At 44.1% G+C, this 21,126-nt stretch overlaps 1 protein-coding gene across 2 annotated transcripts in view; it reads right to left on the reverse strand.

Moving 5' to 3' along the window:
- The window catches only part of NBAS (NBAS subunit of NRZ tethering complex), a 353,016-nt gene that overhangs the window by 181,736 nt on the left and 150,154 nt on the right, over positions 1-21,126 (reverse strand). For both annotated transcript variants that reach the window (XM_074991286.1, XM_074991287.1), the window contains exons 34-36: positions 19,625-19,782; positions 9,731-9,832; positions 2,824-2,991 (exon numbers count right to left, since the gene is read on the reverse strand). In XM_074991286.1, coding sequence (XP_074847387.1) covers positions 2,824-2,991; positions 9,731-9,832; positions 19,625-19,782 — 428 coding nt within the window. The remainder of the gene's footprint in view (positions 1-2,823; positions 2,992-9,730; positions 9,833-19,624; positions 19,783-21,126) is intronic.

Raw genomic sequence — 21,126 nt, forward strand, 5'->3', positions numbered from 1 at the left:
TCATTTAAGCACCTCATTAGTATTCTCCAACTTGGCCATTAGCATGGCCATTTCAAAGGTTTCCCCTAGTGCAGACATAGCCATCATACCAGAAAGAAGCCTTGTGGAAGGCCAACAGGAAAATGTATAGCAGAAAAGTGCTAATTTCAAAGCAAGTGGTCATTATGTGTGAGGACCGGATGTCAAAGACTCAATGTGGACTACTCACTCTCCATCGTCAAAAGAAAAGCTCACATGGGTAGTGACACTGTCAATTTATCTCCTGTGAGAAGAAAACTACATTTGCAAGGGTTCAGTGTTGAGAACCCTCGCAAACACTGAGCTTTGCGATTATCATTTTGTGAATATCGTTTTCCCCTGGCTGGGGGAGAGGAACTCGTTGGGCTTCTGGGAACCAGTGAGGGGAAGCAGAGACCAGCAGTGGGCCATGGGAAGCCAATAAATGGCCATGTCATGCCCCTGGCTGGCTCTCAGAGCCCCCGGGAAGCAGTGGCCACCGGCTCTCCTGGCCCGGGAGCCCCGGGGAAGTGGCAGCCACTGGCACCAGAGCTGGAGGGAAGCAGCAGCTGCTCATGAATAATGGAATTGGTGAATGTTAAACTCATGAATGTTGTGACCTTGCTGAATGCATTCAAGGAAAGATCTTTCATCTCTGGACTGCTGGGACTTTTACAGCACAGTGTAGCAGATGGAACATACAGATATTCAGGTAATCTGGTTACCTTGAAAAGACTTGAGAAACTAGCAGTTTATCACATCACTGTCACCATTTGGAATTGCAAATGTTGACTCACCTGTATATATATTAACTTGTTTTTATCAGTCAATACTTTCATTTTCTTTTCTTAGCTAATAAACCTTTACTTAGATTATTATAGAATTGGCTGCCAGCATTCTCTCCGATATATATGGAAAGAAATTTGAGAATGGGAGCTGAAAAGGCAGTTAAAGAGATGGTCTAAATTTTAATAGAAAGATACTATGCTTTGATTGTGCTTCATCTGCTTATTCCTCCCAATAACAGCTTCCTGAAATTTAACTAGCATTGGCCTGTGCTTGTGCTCCTTTGATGACAAATTTAAAACTAAAAAATAAGTAAAACAATATATGTTATTCATTTTGCAAAAGAAATATGTAACAAAATGTAAGAAAACATTATGGCTACGTCTACACGTGCACCCAACTTCGAAATAGCTTATTTCGATGTTGCGACATCGAAATAGACTATTTCGATGAATAACGTCTACACGTCCTCCAGGGCTGGCAACGTCGATGTTCAACTTCGACGTTGCTCAGCCCAACATCGAAATAGGCACAGCGAGGGAACGTCTACACGCCCAAGTAGCACACATCGAAATAAGGGAGCCAGGCACAGCTGCAGACAGGGTCACGGGGCGGACTCAACAGCAAGTCGCTCCCTTAAAGGGCCCCTCCCAGACACACTTTCATTAAACAGTGCAAGATACACAGAGCCAACAACTAGTTGCAGACCCTGTATATGCAGCACGGACCCCCAGCTGCAGCAGCAGCAGCCAGAAGCCCTGGGCTAAGGGCTGCTGCCCACGGTGACCACAGAGCCCCGCAAGGGCTGGAGAGAGAGTATCTCTCAACCCCCCAGCTGATGGCCGCCATGGAGGACCCCGCTATTTCGATGTTGCGGGACGCGGATCGTCTACACGTCCCTACTTCGATGTTGAACGTCGAAGTAGGGCGCTATTCCCATCCGCTCATGGGGTTAGCGACTTCGACGTCTCGCCGCCTAACGTCGATTTCAACTTCGAAATAGCGCCCAACACGTGTAGACGTGACGGGCGCTATTTCGAAGTTACTGCCGCTACTTCGAAGTAGCGTGCACGTGTAGACGCAGCCTATGGCTGTGTCTATTCTGAATCCTGGTGCCCACAGTTTGATGCAAATCAGCAGTCTCAAAAATGCAAAATTGAGGTTCATTTCTACATTCACACAGCTAATGTGCATATTCATGTCACTAATTTGCTTATTCACAGTAGAAATCAAGCAGTGTGCTGATTTCCACCCAGAGCTCTGCCTCTGCAGTTCCCATTGCCCAGGAAACGTTGCCAATGGGAGCTACACAGACAGTGTGTGTGGGCACTGGCAGTGCACACTGCACAGAACCACCTCGTTACACCTTGGCCTAAGGTCCGGACATGCCAGCTGCTTCTGGGAGCGTTGTGGAGTGAAGGCAGGCAGGGAACCTGCCTTAGCCCAGCTGTGCCACCAACAAGGAGTCACGTGAGGTAAGCACCGCTCCAGCAGAGCCTGTACCCCAACCCACTTTTCAGGTCGGAACCACTTCCTTCACCAAAACTCCCCCCTGGAACCTGCACCTCACACCTCCTCCTGCATCCCAATCCTGTAGCTCACTGCTGCACTTCAACTTCCCCCGCTCTACCCTCCAGCCCCAGCCCAGATACCCTTCAGCATTTCAACCCCCTCACCTCCAGCACCATTCCAATCCTCATCCCTTCCCGCACTCCAACTATCTATCCCCGCCTCGAAGCCATTCCTGAACCCTAACCCCCCATAATTTCTTGCCCCACCTTGAAGCCCGCACCTCCAGCTGGAGCCCAACCCTATGCCCTAGCCTAGTGAAAGTGAGGGAAGGAGAGGGTGAACAACAGAGGAGAAGAGATGCAGTGAGTGGAGAATGAGGCCTCAGAGAAGGGACAGCTCAGTGTGCAGGGAATCAGGGAATGGAACAGGAAAAGCGTGTTCAGTTTTGAACAATTAGAAAGTTGGCTGCCCTATGCTTATTCATTAGCAAGACCACACACAACAGGAGAGATATTAGTGACGTCTTACTTGTAATGGCCGAAGATAAGTTAATGATCTCTTCCACCACTGTCCATCACTGACTGCATGCAGCATGGCTTTTGTCGTTGTAGTTGTATTAGACAGAACTTCCATGGTTTTAGCGGTGGTCCAATACAATAAGTCAGCAGACTGGCTAGGAGAAATGCTGATTTCTTCCTGTGAGTTTATGCAATACACAACTAATGTTAGAAATAATCAACACCATGAGTAAAGAGGCCAAATGTCTAGAACAAACACACAACGGCATCAACATACAGATAAACGAAATAGCTCATTAACAAAACTTATCAGTCTCATTAAGCAGAAAGCTAAACACAAGCAAAGTTATAAACAATATTGTGCTGTTTCAAACTAATACATGATTTATTGATTAACAGAGCATCCTTTTTCTCATTAAATTCTAGTCTCATGATATGGTGGATATCAGCCATTTACATTTTTCAAGATTACGAAGGTGTTTGTTTTGTACAACTAGTCCTATGGTTCTGGTGATATAGTGAAGCTCATAGAAAGGGGAGATTGGACATATTGGCCATTGGATTGATTCTTCAACAGCTCATGGGACAATCTTAACATAGAAAGCCAGGACTGTCTAGATTTCTAAAGAGCAAAACTAAGCCATCCAGATTCTTAGCGTAAGACTCCTTTTGCTGGTGAGAAAATTAAAGCAAGCCTACCTGAAATAAAGTGTTTAATTAATACCTGATACATCTGCAGTGATTTCTGTCAGTAACTGAAATACTGCCAAAGTCTGTGCCAATTCTTTCCATTTCTTACACAGCATAGTGGTGTGTGTGTATGGGGAGGGGTGCAAATAAAATAAATGTCAGTATATTGTAAAGTATTGGATGGGTAGCCGTGTTAGTCTGGATCTGTAACAGCAACAAAGGGTCCTGTGGCACCTTATCAACTAACAGAAAAGTTTCGAGCATGAGCTTTCGTGAGCACAGACTCACTTTATCAGATGCTGGTCTTGGAAATCTGCAGGGCCAGGTATAAATAAGCCAGAGCATACCTGGCCCTGCAGATTTCCAAGACCAGCATCTGATGAAGTGAGTCTGTGCTCACAAAAGCTCATGCTCAAAACTTTTCTGTTAGTCTATAAGGTGCCACTGGACCCTTTGTTGCTAGAATATTGTAAATAATGCAATTACATTCCAGAAATGATAATCACACAAATGTATACCTTTATACATCTATGTTGCTGGTGATTTAATAGCTAATAAGTTAATTTCCCCACCCAATATATTAAATTGAAAACTATCAAAGGAAAATCACTTTTCTCCAGTTATGCTGGCAGGAGGATATTAGCTATTGGTTCTCAGCTCAACAATTTGAGATAAGAATTTTAGAAATGAAGCAGGGACTGGCAACCAAAAGGACACAGATGAAATTTTGAAGATAATACTATAGTGGAGCAGGATTTCACCTCTGTATACTTCAAATTGGCAAACTGGTAACCAAGGTGACATAATACACCATTTCTGCCAGTTTAGAGGCCAATTTCCATGAAGGTTTTTGCATTTTCTTTAATGTTTTTTTCAGTTGCAATTTTGTTCCCACTAATGATGCTTATTCCATTTCCAGCTATCAGAGCTGCAATCACAAAACTGTGGTGATCTAGTTAAGATATCATCTATTTAAAAGACCATGTGACTGCATTTTTCAGATATATGGCTTTCTTTTAATACAGTACATTCAAAAGGATTGTCTTCTTTTAGCAATTCTTAAGTATTAATAGTTTTTTTACTTTAGCCTTCTCTGACATGTTCCATTGTTTTTTGTAAATGTACAAAAATAATGAAAACATTCATAATAAATTCTACCACTGTCATTAAAAAGTATCAATAACTGCTCTGCTTTTAACACTAAGTACTCCATGGTTGATTTTGCACTCCAGGTAGCTCTGCAGACCCCACATAACTAAGAGAACGTATTCTGAAGCCTATTCCTTCTTAGATGAGGTTGAATATCCAATGACCATGGAATCCCATTATACCATTTTGTTCCAGTTGCTTAAGTCTAAAACCATACTTGATCAATGCAAACAAAATGTCTCATAGCCTGGGCTGCATGCCAAAGGTTGCTGACCCCTGATTTAGTAAAACAGCCGACTAAATTGCAGCTAGTAGAAGCTCTGGCTCCTTTAAATAGCATTTGCACAAATGTTTGCAAATTATGCATCCTCTGCAATTTATCAATACAGTCATAGAATGGTAGGGCTGGAAGAGACCTTAGGCGGTCATAGAGTACAAGCTGCTGCCCAATGCAGGACCAATCCTAACTAAATCTTCCCAGCCAGGGTTTTGTTGAGTCAGGATTTAAAAACCTCCAGGGGTGGAGATTCCACCACTCCCTAGGTAGTTCATTCCAGTGCTCCACAACACTACTACCAAAACAGCTTTTTTTCTTTTCCCTCTAATATCCAATCCAAAACTCCCCCACTACAACTTGAGACAGTTTATTTTCATTTTGTCATCTGTCACCACTGAGAAGAGTCTCTCTCCATCCTCTTTGCAACACTCCTTTAGGTCGCGTAAGTCTTCTATCAAATCAGCATGGCCTGATGAAATTCATCTGAGAGTACAAAAGGATCCAGCTGATTCAATCTCTGAACAATAAGTTATTCTCTTTAAGAACTCATGAAGATGGTATGACCCCAGAGAACTGGAGAAAGGTATCACGTTTGACCATCTTCAGAAAGGTGTGTTGGGGGTGCGGGGAGACTGACTGTTCTGTAATTCCCTGGATCTTCTTAACTTTAATCCCAGAAATATACTTAAGTAATATTTTTGTAAACTGAGTAAACCCAAATCCCTTGGTCACTACTCATAAGTCGTGTGCTCCATGTCCCTAATCATTTTGGCTGGCCTCCGCTGGATTCACTTTAATGTGTCTACATCCCTTCTCTAATTGGGGTCAGGGAGGCAGAACTGGACACCATACTCCAAGAGTGGCCTCACCAGCATTGAATAAGGTAGGGAATAATCACTTCCCTAGACTGGCTGACAGCACTCTTACTAATACACCCCACTATGTCGTTAGCTTTCCTGGAAACAAAGGCACGCTGTTGATTCATATCCAGCTTCATCCACTGTAATATCCAGGTCCTCTTTGGCAGAACTGTTTCTTAGCCAGTCATTCCCCAGCCCAAGAGCAGACTCTGTACCTGTCCTTGTTGAACTTGGCAAAATCCTGAGATTTCTTTAGGACACTCTGGACCCTATCCCTACCCTCCAGATTATCTACTTCTCCCTCCAGCTTACTGTCTTAATGAACTTGCTGATGGAGCAATCCATCCCCACATCCAATAAATTAATAAAGACCTTGAAGAAAACCAGCATCAGAACCAATCTTGGGGTGCTCTGATTGATACCAACTGTCAACTAGACATCAAGCTATTGATGACCACCCGTTGAGCCTGATGTTCTAGACAGCTTTCAATCCACCTTACAGTCACATTCCATTTATCTAACCCATAGTACTGGAATCCATGTTGAATATTCCTGATCACTTTCCTCTCTTCCATGTTTCAAAATGGATTCCTTAATGATCTCCTCCATGATTTTCCAGGGCCTGAGCTGAGGCCAAAAGTCTGTAGATCCCCTGATTCTCCCCACCCATCCCCCATTTTATTTTTAAATAAAGATGGGCACCACTTTTGCCTTTTTCCAATTGTCTGGGACCTACCCTGATCACCACAAGTTTTCAAAAGGTAATGGTCAATGGCTCTACAATCATGTCAGCAAACTCCCTCAGCACCCTGTAATGCATTAAATCCAGCCCTATGGACTTGTGTATGTCCAGCTTTTCTAAACAATTCTTAACCTGTTCTTTCTCCACTGAGGGCAGCCCACCTCTTTCCCATACTGCTGCCCAGTGCTGCAGAATGGGAGCTGAACTTGTCTGTGTAAACATCTTGATTTCAAAGACAGCACCACTATTCCTGAAATTGCAAGCTTCTCTTGTGCTAATGTGCCACTTAACAGTAACTACATTTTCACTTTACTTAGATATATAAATACAATTATTATTTTTACAACAGATGCACTGCAAGTTTCAGTTTTACTCAGATTTAATATTAAGTCAATGCTCATTTATGAGGCATGACTTATGGTGGTTATTTCTCCTGTCAACACATAACACAACATTTAGTGGTTAAGCACTATGCTTTAATCTAATAATATTAGCGATAATATTCTGAAATATTCTTCATGAATCAAGGCCCTAATTTGCACACTGAACTAAATTAGTCACTGAGGTAATTATAGTGAACAACAAGAGTGCAAAGAGGAAATGGAACTTAATAAGCAAGAGGTTATACAGGAATTCCCTTCCTGTCCTGAACTTAGCTCTTCAAATAATTACATGAGCTGAAGACTGACTACACCAATTAAGTGATCTAATTCAGCCTAACGTCAATAAGAGATTGTTTCTCACAGTATATATAGTAATACTTGGCCGAGTCCTATTTTAAAATGTCTAACCAATTCGGTTATGGCCCCACCTATATTATCCTAACACAGCCTGAGAAGAGAAAACAAACCAAAAAACAAACTAAAAAACAAAAATAGAACAAAACAAAACCTTCTATTCATGGGATGATAAAAAGTTAAAGTTAGCAAAACAAGTGAATCAACTTTTATTGTAGAGATCATAAAACAATGTACTGAAGAAGCTACGCCCATCTAGTACTTATCAGCTTTATCCAAATACTAGATAAAGCAAATAGTGCTAGCTAATATGTTATGGCATTCAATGGTAAACTACTCCAGATGGTCTCCCCAACAAATATGTAACTGATACATACCCACATACACCCAGATTGATCTCTGAAATCAATTCAATTTTGGGATCATATACAGAACACTTAAAAGTATGAAGAAAATACCAAGCTAGGAGGGGTTGTGAGTGCTCTAGAGGATAGCATTCTAATTCAAAACAATTTAGACAAATGATCTGAGGTATATAGGATGAAATTAAAATGGACAAATGCAAAGCACTCCACTTAGGGAGAAACAATCAAAGGAACATCCACAATGGGAAATGACTGTCTAGGAAGGAGTATTGTGGAAAAGGATCTGGGAGTTATAGTGGACCACAAGCTAAATATGAATCAAGAGCAGCGTTCCCTCTAGTTTTTTCCATCCATGGGCAGAATAATTTTTGTTATGTGCAACACGGCATGTATTGTGCACCAGCAATAGAATCACATGCTGCCCACTGTGGATGCTCTGTAATCAGCTGGGCAGTATGTGAATCTCTCCTGAACCTCCTCCACTCCCCAAGGGCTCAGCTTATAGGGAACACTGGTCAACAGTTTAACACTGTTGACAAAACAAAACAAAAATCACCATTCTGGGATGATGTTAGAAGGGGTGTTGGAAGCCAGACACTGAAAGTAATTCTTCTGCTCTACTCTGAGCTGATTAGGTCCCAACTGGAGTATTGTGTCCAGTTCTGGGTACCACATTTCAGGAAGTATGAGTAAGAGTAACAAAAATGATTCAAGTTGTCAAAAATGTGACTTGAGAGAAAAGACTGAAATAACTGGGTTTGCTTAGTCTGGAAAAGTGAAGACTGAGAGGGACCATGATAGCATCTTTCAAGTATCTAAAAGCTTGTTCAAAGGAGAAAGGAGGAAAAAAATCATTCTGCTTAATCTCTGATGATAGGACAAAAAGCAACAGGCTTCAACTGCAGCAAAGGAGATTTAAATTGGACATCAGGAAATTCTTCCTGTCATGATGGCTAACCACTGGAATTATCTTCTTAGGGAGTTTGTGGAATCTGTATCACTGGAGATTTTTTGAGAGCACGTTTTACAAACATCTGTCAGGGATGGTCTAAAGCAGTGATTCTTAACGTGAGGTGCACGCACCTTCTGGGGGTGCATGATGCCCTTTCTGGGGGGTGCAAGACATGCCAGATTTTTTAAGAAGGTAAATCACTGAAAACACAAATTAAGCACAGGCATGTAAACACAACTACTTTGTCTCATCAAGCCTATGTATTTATTAACACTATACCTTTTACATATATTTAATATGCATTTAAATGTTTATAGGCTCCCCATATCCATTTTTGATAAGAGGTGTGAGAATATATCTTGAGAACCAAAGGGTGCAGGCTGCAGTAATGGTTAAGAACCACTGGTTTAAATGGTGCTTGTTTCTGCCATGAGTGCAGGGGACTGACCTTGACAACCTTTCTAGGTTCCTTACACTTCTATGATTATGAGGCATTTTTGCTCACATGCAACTATTGAATATTTGCACCACAAGCACTTGCCCTATTTAGGTACTTTCAGCTATCCAATCAGAAAATGACAACAACATGTCATTTATGAGACAAACTATGACAATCAGTCAGTCAAAACTAGCAGATTATGTGAGCTCATGTTGTTTATACAGAGGATTCTTTGTCACTGCAGGTCTTTAAATCAAAAGATGTTATGGGCTTAATATATGAAACACATGGTTAAATTCTACAGCCTGCATTAAGCATGAGGTCAGACTAGATGCTTGTAATGGTACATTCAAGATTCCAAAAACAAAATCTATGCACGCATGTAAATATAAAATGATCATCTATGAATTTGTGAAAGACAAAATGTACATATGTGAATAATATTCAGACAGAAAAAGGATGCATTCAAATATGTTACACAGTATACTTCCCAGTGTTCTTCTGTGCTATACTACAAGGCTGGCATTAACATTAATAAGTATTCCTATAATCTATGTTAGTTTTTATTGCCTAGTTTTCCACTTTTTCTGACTTTGTATTTATTTAGGTTCTGAATGCAGTGCTGAGATTCCACTGCACAAAGATGTCCAAGACGATATTGAGATAAACTTCATTAATATTTCAACTATTGGTTTCCTGAGCTCACCTGAGGAGTCTCCTTCGTGATTAATGAAGAAGTTCTTGAGATATTTGCATTCTCCCCGCCTTCTGAGGGATGTAACTGGTAATTCACTGCTTGGTAGAGAATCTGAGAAGAATGGGTTTACATTATTTCTGCCATGACACAAACTAATAATGCAAAAATCATTCATGCCTCCTACTGTCACAAGAAAGAAAGGATTTGCATAGTAAAATTTGTAGAAGAATCATGGCCTCCTGCTGAACTACTGGTACAAAAGTAAGGATGTGAAAATGTTATCTTCTGGCTCAACAGATGCACTTCATATATTCACTGGCAGCTCTCCTCATATATTTACAATGTTGACAGAAGATTTTATAACTTCCTTTCATTCCTCTTGGTATCGTACAGCCATTGCAGTTACAGGAAAATGAATAGGATTATTTTCTGCTTTGTAGATTAGTTAAAAGCTAATCAGCTCTTCATCAATGAGTTAGACATTAGCATAGAAAGTACGCTGATTATGTTTGTAGATGATACCAAGCTGGGAGGGGTTGCAACTGCTTTGGAGGATAGTACTTGGTCCTGCCATTAGAGCAGGGGACTGGACTCGATGGCCTCTCGAGGTCCCTTCCAGTCCTAGTCTTCTACGATTCTGTGATTCTTTGAAAATGGTTTGAGTAAGTTCTAATTCTGGGTGGAGAGCACTGTTTCACTTACAAACTAACTATGCAGGCCCCAGTACTGTGCTTTTCTTTACTACTGTGACACTTCCTACTGAAATTAATGAGGCCATCCATGAAAATAAAGAAATGATAGTGTGTAAGTGGATTGCCTCAGCATGAACGCTAATGACAAACTGTCCTCTGTATTCACCTATCATTTGCAGTACTTGTATTCATTGCTGATCTCCTTTACTATGTTCCTTCCTAATGCACCCTTCAGCTACACAGTCTCTGCATGATGCTTCTACCCCCCTCTTTTACCACAACAATAATTTCTTCTGCCCAATTTTAACCATGTGCTATCACCTTCCAAACATCCTTATGAACACAATTGTAATATAAATAAGACAAATATACAGATTTTGAGAAAGAAAAATGAGATGCGTTTCTTCTGATCAGCTCAAGCACATTATTTTTATGGTGTCTATTTCTTTCCTTCCCTACGTATCAGAGTCGTAATATCTTAGATGCCTATATACAAATGCAAGAAGTATGGGTAATAAGCAGGAAGAACAGGAAGTGCTAATAAAAAAATACAACTATGACATCATTGGCAACACAGAAACTTTATGGGATAATACATATGATTGGTATGTTGGTATTGAAGGGTACAGCCTGCTTAGGAAGGATAGACAGGGAAGAAAGGGAGGCAGTGTTGTCTTATATATTAAAAATGTACACACATTGACTGAGGTGGAGATGGACATAGGAAATGGATGTGTTGAGAGTCTCTGGGTCAGACTAAGAGGGGTAAAAAAACAAGGTCATGTCCTGCTAGGGGTCTACTACAGGATGCCTACCCAGGTGGAAGAGGTAGATGAGGCTTTTTCTAAACAACTAACCAAGTCATGCAGGGCCCAGGATTTGGTGGTGACTGGGGACTTCAACCATCCAGATATATGCCGGGAAACTAATACAGCGGGGCACAGACTATCCAACAAGTTCTTGGACTTCATTGGAGACAAATTTTTACTGCAAAAGGTTGAAAAAACTACCAAGGGGAAGCTGTTCTAGATTTGATTTTAACAAATAGGGAGGAATTGGTTGAGAATCTGAAAGTGGAAGGCAGCTTGGGTGAAAGTGGTCATGAAATCATAGAGTTCACAATTCTAAGGAAGAGTAGAACGAAAAACAGCAAAATAGAGATAATGGATTTCAGGAGGGCAGATTTTGGTAAACTCAGAGCTGGTAAGTAAGGTCCCATGGGAAACAAAACTGAGGGGAAAAACAGCTGAGGAGAGTTGGCATTTTTTCCAAGGGACATTATTAAGGGCCAAAAACCAAGCTATCACGTTGCGCAGGAAAGATAGAAAACATGGCAAAAGTCCGCCTTGCCTTAACCAGGAGAACTTGCATGATCTCAACATAAAAAAGGAATCATATAAAAAATAGAAACAAAGACAAATTACAAAGGATGAATATAGGCAAACAACACAGGAATGCAGGAGCAAGATTAGAAAGACTAAGGCACAAAATGAGCTCAAACTAGTTACAAGCGTAAAGGGAAACAAGAAAGCTTTTTATAAATACATTACAAACAAGAGGAAGATTAGGGATAGGGTAGGGCCATTGCTCAGTGAGGAGGGAGAAACAGTAACAGGGAACTTGGAAATTACAGTAATGCTTAATGACTTCTTTGTTTCGGTCTTCACTGAGAAGTCTGATGAAGGAATGCCGAACATAGTGAATGCTAGTGGGAAAGGGGTAGGGTTAGAAGTTGAAATAAAAAAAAAAGAACAAATTAAAAATCACTTAGAAAAATTAGATGTCTGCAAGTCACCTGATGAAATGCATCCTAGAATTCTCAAGGAGCTGATAGATGAGGTATCTGAGCCTTAAGCTACCATTTTTGGAAAACCATGGGAGACACGAGAGATTCCAGAAGACTGGAAAAGGGCAAATATAGTGCTCATCTATAAAAAAGGAAATAAGAATAACCCAGGAAACTACAGACCAGTCAGCTTAACTTCTGTGCCAGGAAAGATAATGGAGCAGGTAATTAAAGAAATCATCTGCAAGCACTTGGAAGGTGGTAAGGTGATAGGGAACAGCCAGCATGGATTTGTAAAGAACAAATCGCGTCAAACCAATCTGATAGCTTTCTTTGATAGGATAACAAGACTTGTGGATAGGGGAGAAGCTGTGGATGTGGCATACCCAGACTTTAGTAAAGCATGGTCTCACGTGATATTCTTATCAATGAACTAGGCAAATACAATTTAGATGAGGCTACTATAAGGCAGGTGCATAACTGGCTGGATAACCGTACTAAGAGAGTAGCTCTTAATGGTTCTAATCCTGCTGGAAAAGTATAACAAGTGGGGTTCTGCAGGGTCTGTGTTAGGACCGGTTCTGTTCAATATCTTCATCAACAGTTTAGACATTGGCATAGAAAGTACGCTTATTAAGTTTACAGATGATATCAAGCTGGGAGGGACGGCAACTGCTTTGGAAGACAGGGTCATAATTCAAAATGATCTGGATAAATTGGAGAAATGGTCTGAGGTAAACAGGATGAAGTTTAAGAAGGACAAATGCAAAGTGCTCCAATTAGGAAGGAAGAATCAGTGTCACACATACTGAATGGGAAGAGACTGCCTAGGAATGACTACAGCAGAATGGGATCTAGGGGTTATAGCGAACCACAAGCTAAATATGAGTCAACAGTGTGATGCTGTTGCAACAAAAGCAAAAATGATTCTGGGATGCATTAACAGGTGTGTTGTGAACAAGACACGAGAAGTCATTCTTCACTCTACTCTGTCTGGGTAGGCCTCAGCTGGAGTATTGTGTCCAGTTCTGGGCACCGCAGTTCAAAAAAAGACGTGGAGAAACTGGAGAGGGTCCAGAAAAGAGCGACAAGAATGATTAAAGGTCTAGAGAATGTGACCCATGAAAAAAGGTTGAAAGAATTGGGCTTGTTTAGTTTGGAAAAGAGAAAATTGAGGGGAGACATGATAGCGGTTTTCAGGTATCTAAAAGGGAGTCATCAGGAGGAAGGAGAGAAAGACAGGTTACTCACCGTAGTAACGGTGGTTCTTCAAGATGTGTCCCCGTGGGTGCTCCACAATAGGTGTCGGGCTCACCCGGCGCCGCAGATCGGATCTTCCAAGCAGTTTCTGCCAGACCGCGCATGCGCCGGCGTGCGCCACTCCCTTACGCGCTCCTGGCCATGTGCGCGATCCGGTCCCCGCCAGTTCCTTGACCAACTGCCTCGGATGCCCCTGCAAAACACTAACAGAGATCCGAAGTGGGGAGGATGGGCGGGTACTGGAGCACCCACGGGGACACATCTCGAACCACCGTTACTACGGGGAGTAACCTGTCTTTCTTCTTCGAGTGTCCCCGTGGGTGCTCCACAATAGGTGACTACCCAGCAGTAACCCAAGATAGGAGGTGGGTAATTGGATTATGTGCAGCTTGTCCCCAAGAGGACCACTGTAGAGAGACGGGTATCCTCTTGGAATACCCTGTGAAGGGCGTAATGTTTGGCAAAGGTGTCGTAGGATGACCAGGTCGCCGCTCTGCAAATGTCTTTTAACGCAACGCCCTTGAAAAAGGCTGTTGATGCCGCCACCGCCCTAGTGGAATGAGCCCTGGGAGTGGCCAATAAAGGAGTCTTTTTGAGCTCGTAGCACATTTTTATGCAGGATACAATGTGCTTTCAGATTCTCTGCGAGGAGAGACCTTCTCCTTTCGATTTGGGAGCGAGGGAGACTAGGAGTCTATCCGTTTTCCGGAAGGACTTGGTCCTGTCTACGTAGAAGGCTAGCGCCCTCCTCACGTCGAGGAGGTGTAGGCGCGCCTCTTCGTTGGAGTTATGAGGCTTTGGATAAAACAAGGGTACAACAATAGGTTCGTTAATGTGAAACTCAGAAGAAACTTTGGGAACAAAGGCTGGATGCAGCCGTATGGTTACCGTCTCCTTGGAAAAAACAGTGCAGGGTGGCGTTGCCATGACTGCCGCAAGCTCGCTCACCCTGCGAGCTGACGTAATTGCAAGAAGAAAGGTCGTCTTTATTGTAAGGAGGCAGAGGGGGACCGTGGCCAAGGGCTCGAACGGTGGTCCCATTATCGCGGTAAGCACCAGGTCCAAGTTCCACGAAGATGGAATCGGTTTCCGAGGGGGGTATAGGTTTACCAACCCTTTGAGGAACCTGGTAACCATAGGATGGGCGAACACCATGTGCCCTTCCTCCTCGTGTCTGAACGCCGAAATGGCGGCAAGGTGGACCTTCAACGAGGATAGCGAGAGTCCTCCTCTCTTGAGGTCCAGTAAATACTCTAGTATTGTAGGTATAGGCACCGAAAGGGGGGCCAGCTGTTTGGTAGAACACCAGGCCGTGAAGCGAGTCCATTTCTGCTTGTAGGTCTTCCTGGTGGAAGTCCTCCTGCTACTTTCTAAGACTTGCTGCACTTCCTCTGTGCATGTGCTCTCTAGGGAGCTGAGCCATGGATTAACCACGCTTGCAGTCGCAGGCTTTGGGGGTGCGGGTGCACTATGGACCCCTGGGCTTGCGTGAGCAGATCCGGCGCCACCGGAAGAGGCATCGGTGGACAGTCCGACATGCGCAGGAGTAGGGGGAACCATTGTTGTCGATCCCACGTTGGGACTATCAGGATCATCCGGGCCCCTTCCCTCCTGGCTTTCTGCAAGACTTTGTGGATCAGCACTGTGGGAGGAAAAGCATAAAGCAGGGGGCCCCTCCACGGGAACGCGTCCCCCAGGGACCCCCGTCCCAGTCCTGCCCTGGAGCAGAATCGTGGGCACTTCTTGTTGTGCTGAGTGGCAAACAGGTCTATCTGGAGAAAACCCCATGCGTGGAAAATCGGCCGTAGCATATCGGGACGGATCTGCCACTCGTGTGTGAGTGCAAAACGCCTGCTCAGCTGGTCTGCCTTCCCATTGTGCGCACCTGGTAAGTATGAGGCTTTCAAGATTATGAGGGAGGCATCTGTAGTGAGAAAAACCGATATTTGTGGCTGGTGGAAGGGTACCCCTGTTAGCAAGTTCCTGGGGTTTACCCACCATTGCAGGGATTTGTGCACCTCCGCTGTGGGCGACACCACCCTGTGAACGGTGTGTACTGCTGGTTTGTATACGCTCGCCAGCCAGTGCTGCATGCTGCGCATGTGTAACCTGGCGTTCTGCACTACGAACGTCGCCGCTGCCATGTGGCCCAGCAGCTGTAAGCACGTCAAGACCGGCACCGTAGGGCTGAAGGTGATGACCTGCACGAGGGAGCCGATGGCCCGAAAGCGAGCCTCTGGTAGATATACTCTCGCTGTAACAGAGTTTATGCGAGCCCCTATGAACTCTATGTCCTGTGTGGGGGTCTATTTTTGATTTTGCCAGATTGATAACCAGGCCGAGTGAAGAGAACGTGTTTGCTGTGACGTGTATCATGCGTAGTACCTCCCCCTTCGAGGCCCCTTTGAGCAGGCAGTCGTCCAGATACGGGAATATAAATACCCCCTGTGTGTGCAGGTAGGCTGACACCACTGCCAAGGTCTTGGGGAAGACTCTGGGGGCCGAGGAGAGGCCAAACGGTAGGACCTTGTACTGGAAGTGTTCGTTGCCTACCATGAACCGGAGGAATCGCCGGTGAGCCGGATGGATAGTTATGTGGAAGTACGCGTCTTGTAAATCGAGGGCTGCGAACCAGTCTCCATCGTCCAGTGCTGTAAGGATGGAGGCGATTGTGATCATCCGAAAGCGTTGCTTGCGCAGGTACCGGTTGAGGCCCCGAAGATCTAAGATGGGCCTCCAGCCTCCTGTCTTTTTCTCCGTGAGGAAGTACCTCGAGTAGAACCCTTTTCCTTGCAGTTGCTCCGGCACTCTTTCCACTGCCCCTATGAGCATGAGATGGTCTACCTCCTGCTTGAGCCTCGCTACATGGGAGGCCTCCTGGAGGTGGGGCCTGGGTGGAGGTCGTGGCGGTGGGAGCGACTGGAAGGGGATGGCGTACCCCGTGGCTATGATCTCCAGCACCCATTTGTCTGTGGTGATCCTTTGCCACTGGTCGGAGAATGGTCGGAGGCGATGGTGGAATAGCCGCTTCGGATGACCTTGTGTGATGGTAGTGATGGCGCAGCCCTGGATCTGTGTGTCAAACTTGTGGCCTTTGGCCCTGCCCCGAGGACGCACGGCTCTGTTGTGAACGTCGCCTGGGAGTTCTGTACTGCTGGTGCTGTTGATGTCGCCCTTGCTCGTAACCCTGTGATACTGGGGACACTGCTGCTGGTACTGGTACCGTCTTTGTTGAGGGTAGTACTTTTTCTTTCTGTATGGAGGGGTGTAAATCCCCAGGGTCCTAAGTGTGCCTCTTGAATCTTTACTGGAATGAAGGACCGAGTCGGTTGATTCAGCAAACAGCTTCTGCGAGTCGAAGGGAAGGTCAACTATCTTTGCCTGCAGATCCCTCGGTATACCCGAAGTCTGGAGCCAGGACTCCCTTCGCATCACCACTGCCGTAGCTGTGGAACGTGCTGCTGTGTCCGCAACGTCCAGGGAGATCTGAACTCCCGTCCTTGAGGCCGCGTAGCCTTCTTGCACGATGGCCTTGAGCACCGGCTTCTTGTCCTCTGGAAGCGAGTCTATGAGGGAGGTTAACCTAGTATAGTTGTCGAAATTATGGTTCGCTAAATGCGCTGCGTAATTTGCCATTCGAGAGTGGAGGAGGAGTAGACCTTTCTGCCGAACAGCTCTAGCTTCTTGGCATCTTTGTCTGTTCCCCGTCCTGAATTGGGATGTCTTTGATCTTTGTTGCGACGACTCCACCACCAAGGAATTTGGCTGTGGGTGGCTGAACAGGAACTCCATGCCCTTCGCCGGCACGAAGTATTTCTTATCCGCTCTCTTGTGGACAGGCGGAATAGTTGCAGGGGTCTGCCATATTATAGTGGCGGACTCCAAGATGGCTTCATCAAGCGGTATTGCTACTTTGGAGGAGGCCGGACGTCTCAGATTTTTGAGGAGCTTATGGTGTTTTTCTTGTACCTCTGCTGTCTGGATGCCTTGCATGAAGGCCACCCTCTTAAAAAGCTCTTGAAACTGTTTGAGATCATCCGGGGGATGGACATCCCCCGGGGCCGTAGCCTCGTCCGGGGAGGAGAGCGAGGAACCACTGGGGTACGCCTCTCTGGACCCTTCCGGTTCCTGTTGGTGATGGTACACCCTCTCACTAGAGGTTTGTGAGGGAAAATCTCAGGGTTCCATAACCAGTCCCCCCTGAGATGCTGGAGTCTCTGTCCCCGGTCGCAATTGCCCTCGGGGATACGAGATCGTCTGTGGGGATCTTTCCCTAGTAGATTGCCGATGGTGTCTATGCCCCGCATGGTAGGGGCGACCATGGCAGTATAGGCACTGTTCTTGGGAAGGTGACCTAGACCACTCCCTTGGTGCACACCCTCTGCGTCTAGGGGAGCGAGATCGTCGAGAGATCTGGGACACTGGAGAGAGCGATTTTGAATAGTATTCCAGCGGTTCAAACCCCAGGAAGGGTGAAGGTGGTCCCAGCCAGGGTGAGGCTGGTTGCAAAAATGGAGAAGGGGGCTCCGGGTAGGCTAGGGGGGACCCCTGCCTTCTGGTTGGAGTCTGCAACATAAGCGGAGGGCTGTGAGAAAGCAACTGCACAGCCCTGTCTGGAGAGGGGCTGCAACGCCTCGTCTTGTGTGCAGCCTTCCCCCTCCCTTGAGGAGGTAACTCCGCCCCTTGGCGCATGTGCGGTCCGGCAGAAACTGCTTGGAAGATCCGATCTGCGGCGCCGGGCGAGCCCGACACCTATTGTGGAGCACCCACGGGGACACTCGAAGAAGAACTTGTTATTCTTGGCCTCTGAGGATAGAACAAGAGGCAATGGGCTTAAACTGCAGCAAGGGAGGTTTAGGTTGGACATTAGGAAAAAGTTCCGAACTGTCAGGGTGGTCAAAGAGTGGAATAAACTGCCAAGGGAGATTGTGGAATCACCATCGCTGGAGATATTTAAGAACAGGTTAGATAGATGTCTATTGCGGATGGTTTAGACAGTACTTGGTCCTGCCATGAGGGCAGGGGGCAGACTCGATGGCCTCTCGAGGTCCCTTCCAGTCCGAGTATTCTATGATATTATACATTCCTGTGTGTTTGTACTGTACCATGACAATTCTGAGGGGTAAGAGAGATAGCCATGTTAGTCTGTACTCCAACAAAGCAAAGCAGCAGAAATGTAGCACTATAAAGACTAACAAAATGATTTATTCAGCTATGAGCTTTTGTGGGACAGACCCACTTCTTCAGATCAATATCATTTCCAGTATAAACTGACATATATAAGTACAGAAAAACAAAACAAAAATAAAAACACAAAAAGGCAATAAAAACTGACAAATCAAATAGGATAGAAGGAAGGGGGTGAGAAGTGGGAGGATGTTAATTGCCCTGTCTGAGATAATTACGAGCACCAAAGGAAGGGAAGTAGTCCTTGTAGTGGGTGAGGTAGTTGATGTCTCTGTTCATATCATGTGATAATGTATCGAATCTGAATATGTACTCAAACTCAGAAATCTCACGCTCTAATCGGTTGTTAAATTCTCTATGTTGCAGGACACAAATCCTCAGATCTTTAACAGAATGACCCACTCCACTGAAGTGTTCAATGACAGGCTTGTGTCTATTGAGTTTCTTGATGCCTGCTCTTCCTGAAAGAACTTGCTAGTGGAGACTCACTCCCTATATTTTGCAGAATCTACAGAACATACTGGAAAAGGCAGTGGACATATAAAGAGACTGTGCACGAATGACTGTGCATAAAAGCCTTAAAGATGTTCAAGAACTTAAAGAGAAGTCTTACACACATGTATATCCCAATCAAATGGTTAATCGGCTATTAAGTACTGTATTATAAAGTTGGAACAAAGTATTCTGTCAACAATACGACTGTACTACATTTTAGAAACCCTCAGAAGCTATAGCACCAATCTAGCAGAATTAACAAAAAATAAACCTTATTCTTACTTCATACAACTATCTATTCATTACAGAAAATTTATTACAAAAACAATGCTTAACTATTCAAACAAACTGTACATATACATACACAAAAATACATAAAATGGATTACAAGAAACTTAGGGGGAAAAAAACACAAAAAACATTTTCGATTTCACAGAGTAAGTTTCAGCTTATGCAGGAAAAGTTTCCAGATGTGCATCCTACCTGAGTCTGCAAAGAACTGCTTGCTGCCAGCAATGACTCTATGGAACCTGGAGGGCAGTGTGTCAGAGCAAAGGCCATAAGCTCCTGCCGAGTACTTAAGTCTTGGAAGCCTTCTGCTTGTCCTAATCGGCTACATACCTCCCAACTTTTAGAATAGCCTGGAAAGGGGAACAAAAATATTTCCAAATAAAGTCTCATATAGGCTACATCTACATCCTTCGAAAAGGAGCCCTGTCTGGAAAAAACCGCATGGCAGAGAGCCGTGGCAATTTCGAAGTGCTGAGTCTGGCAGCATGCTAATGAGGTGCGGAATATGTATTTCAGTGCCTCATTAGTAATCTTCGAAATGTCCATTTGCATGGCCATTTCGAAGATTTGGGCTAGTGTAGATACGGCCATAATCAATATTTTAATAGTGAGGGTGCTGAAAAAATACTTCACCAATGACCAAAGGTTACATCATCATCAAGAATCAGAGAAGAGTATAGCCTCTCCAGTGAATTTCCAACATTGAAAGAGAGGCACACTTCACAGTAAGGATGAAAAAAAAACCACCACCACCCCACGAATTCAGCTACTTAATGTTATGTATGTATTCTATGTACCAAGACAGTGCAGGTTCCTATGTGTGCATCCACACACATGTATTTGTACTTACAGATAACATAATGAGAAAATCAAACCACACTGATTCAGCATGAACTGAACATTTTGGATTATGTCAGGTGCTGCAGAGGATGAGTCTTGTAAATAAAATAATTTAACTCCTGTGTGTTAGGGTCATGCGGGGAAAGAAGAGAGAAGCAAAGGAACGGATTATCTTCTGTTATTCTATGCCCAAACTCAATTTATACTTTTCCACATCCATAAGCTACATTAGACTTGGAAAAATTAAACATAAAATTTGTGCAGACACAAACAGAAAGTCCCATCATTTCTCTTGGTCATTGTATGGAGGGATGGGATATAGGAACAAAAGAGGGACTACACTTCTCTAAAATAAAGACAATCACCTCCAGTGACAGTGAGTCTAGTGACCTCAAATATTATGGGAAACATATAACAAAGAACAGTCTCACTATTTGCAAACATGTACAAACAGCAGAAAGAGGAGGGGACATGGAGATATGTCAGTGTTCCCCCACCATCACACACACTTACAATTTGTTAAGTTATAAGAGGGCACAGACAAACCCTTTGGCCAAATTCTTGGATGTCCCCTGTACATAGATGACGGGGGGAATCTTAATCATGGAAGACAACTCAAAAATGAAAAGGCTGCATGTGGTCGAGCCTAACCAAAGAAGAAAAGAACTGAGCTCTTAGCCATGTGTGTGTTTATTAAAAGAACTCCTAAGAAAAATACCTATTACTAGAATACATAGGGCCAGGTTATCAAGAGCAACTGGGGCACCTAACAGCACATTTAGGCACCATGAACTCACAAAATTTTTGTGCAGTTGAACTCTAAAAACTTGCAGGTGTTCAGAATATCCAGATAT

The sequence above is a fragment of the Carettochelys insculpta genome, chromosome 3, assembly GCF_033958435.1.
Source record: "Carettochelys insculpta isolate YL-2023 chromosome 3, ASM3395843v1, whole genome shotgun sequence".
In the NCBI taxonomy this organism is placed as follows: Eukaryota; Metazoa; Chordata; order Testudines; family Carettochelyidae; genus Carettochelys; species Carettochelys insculpta.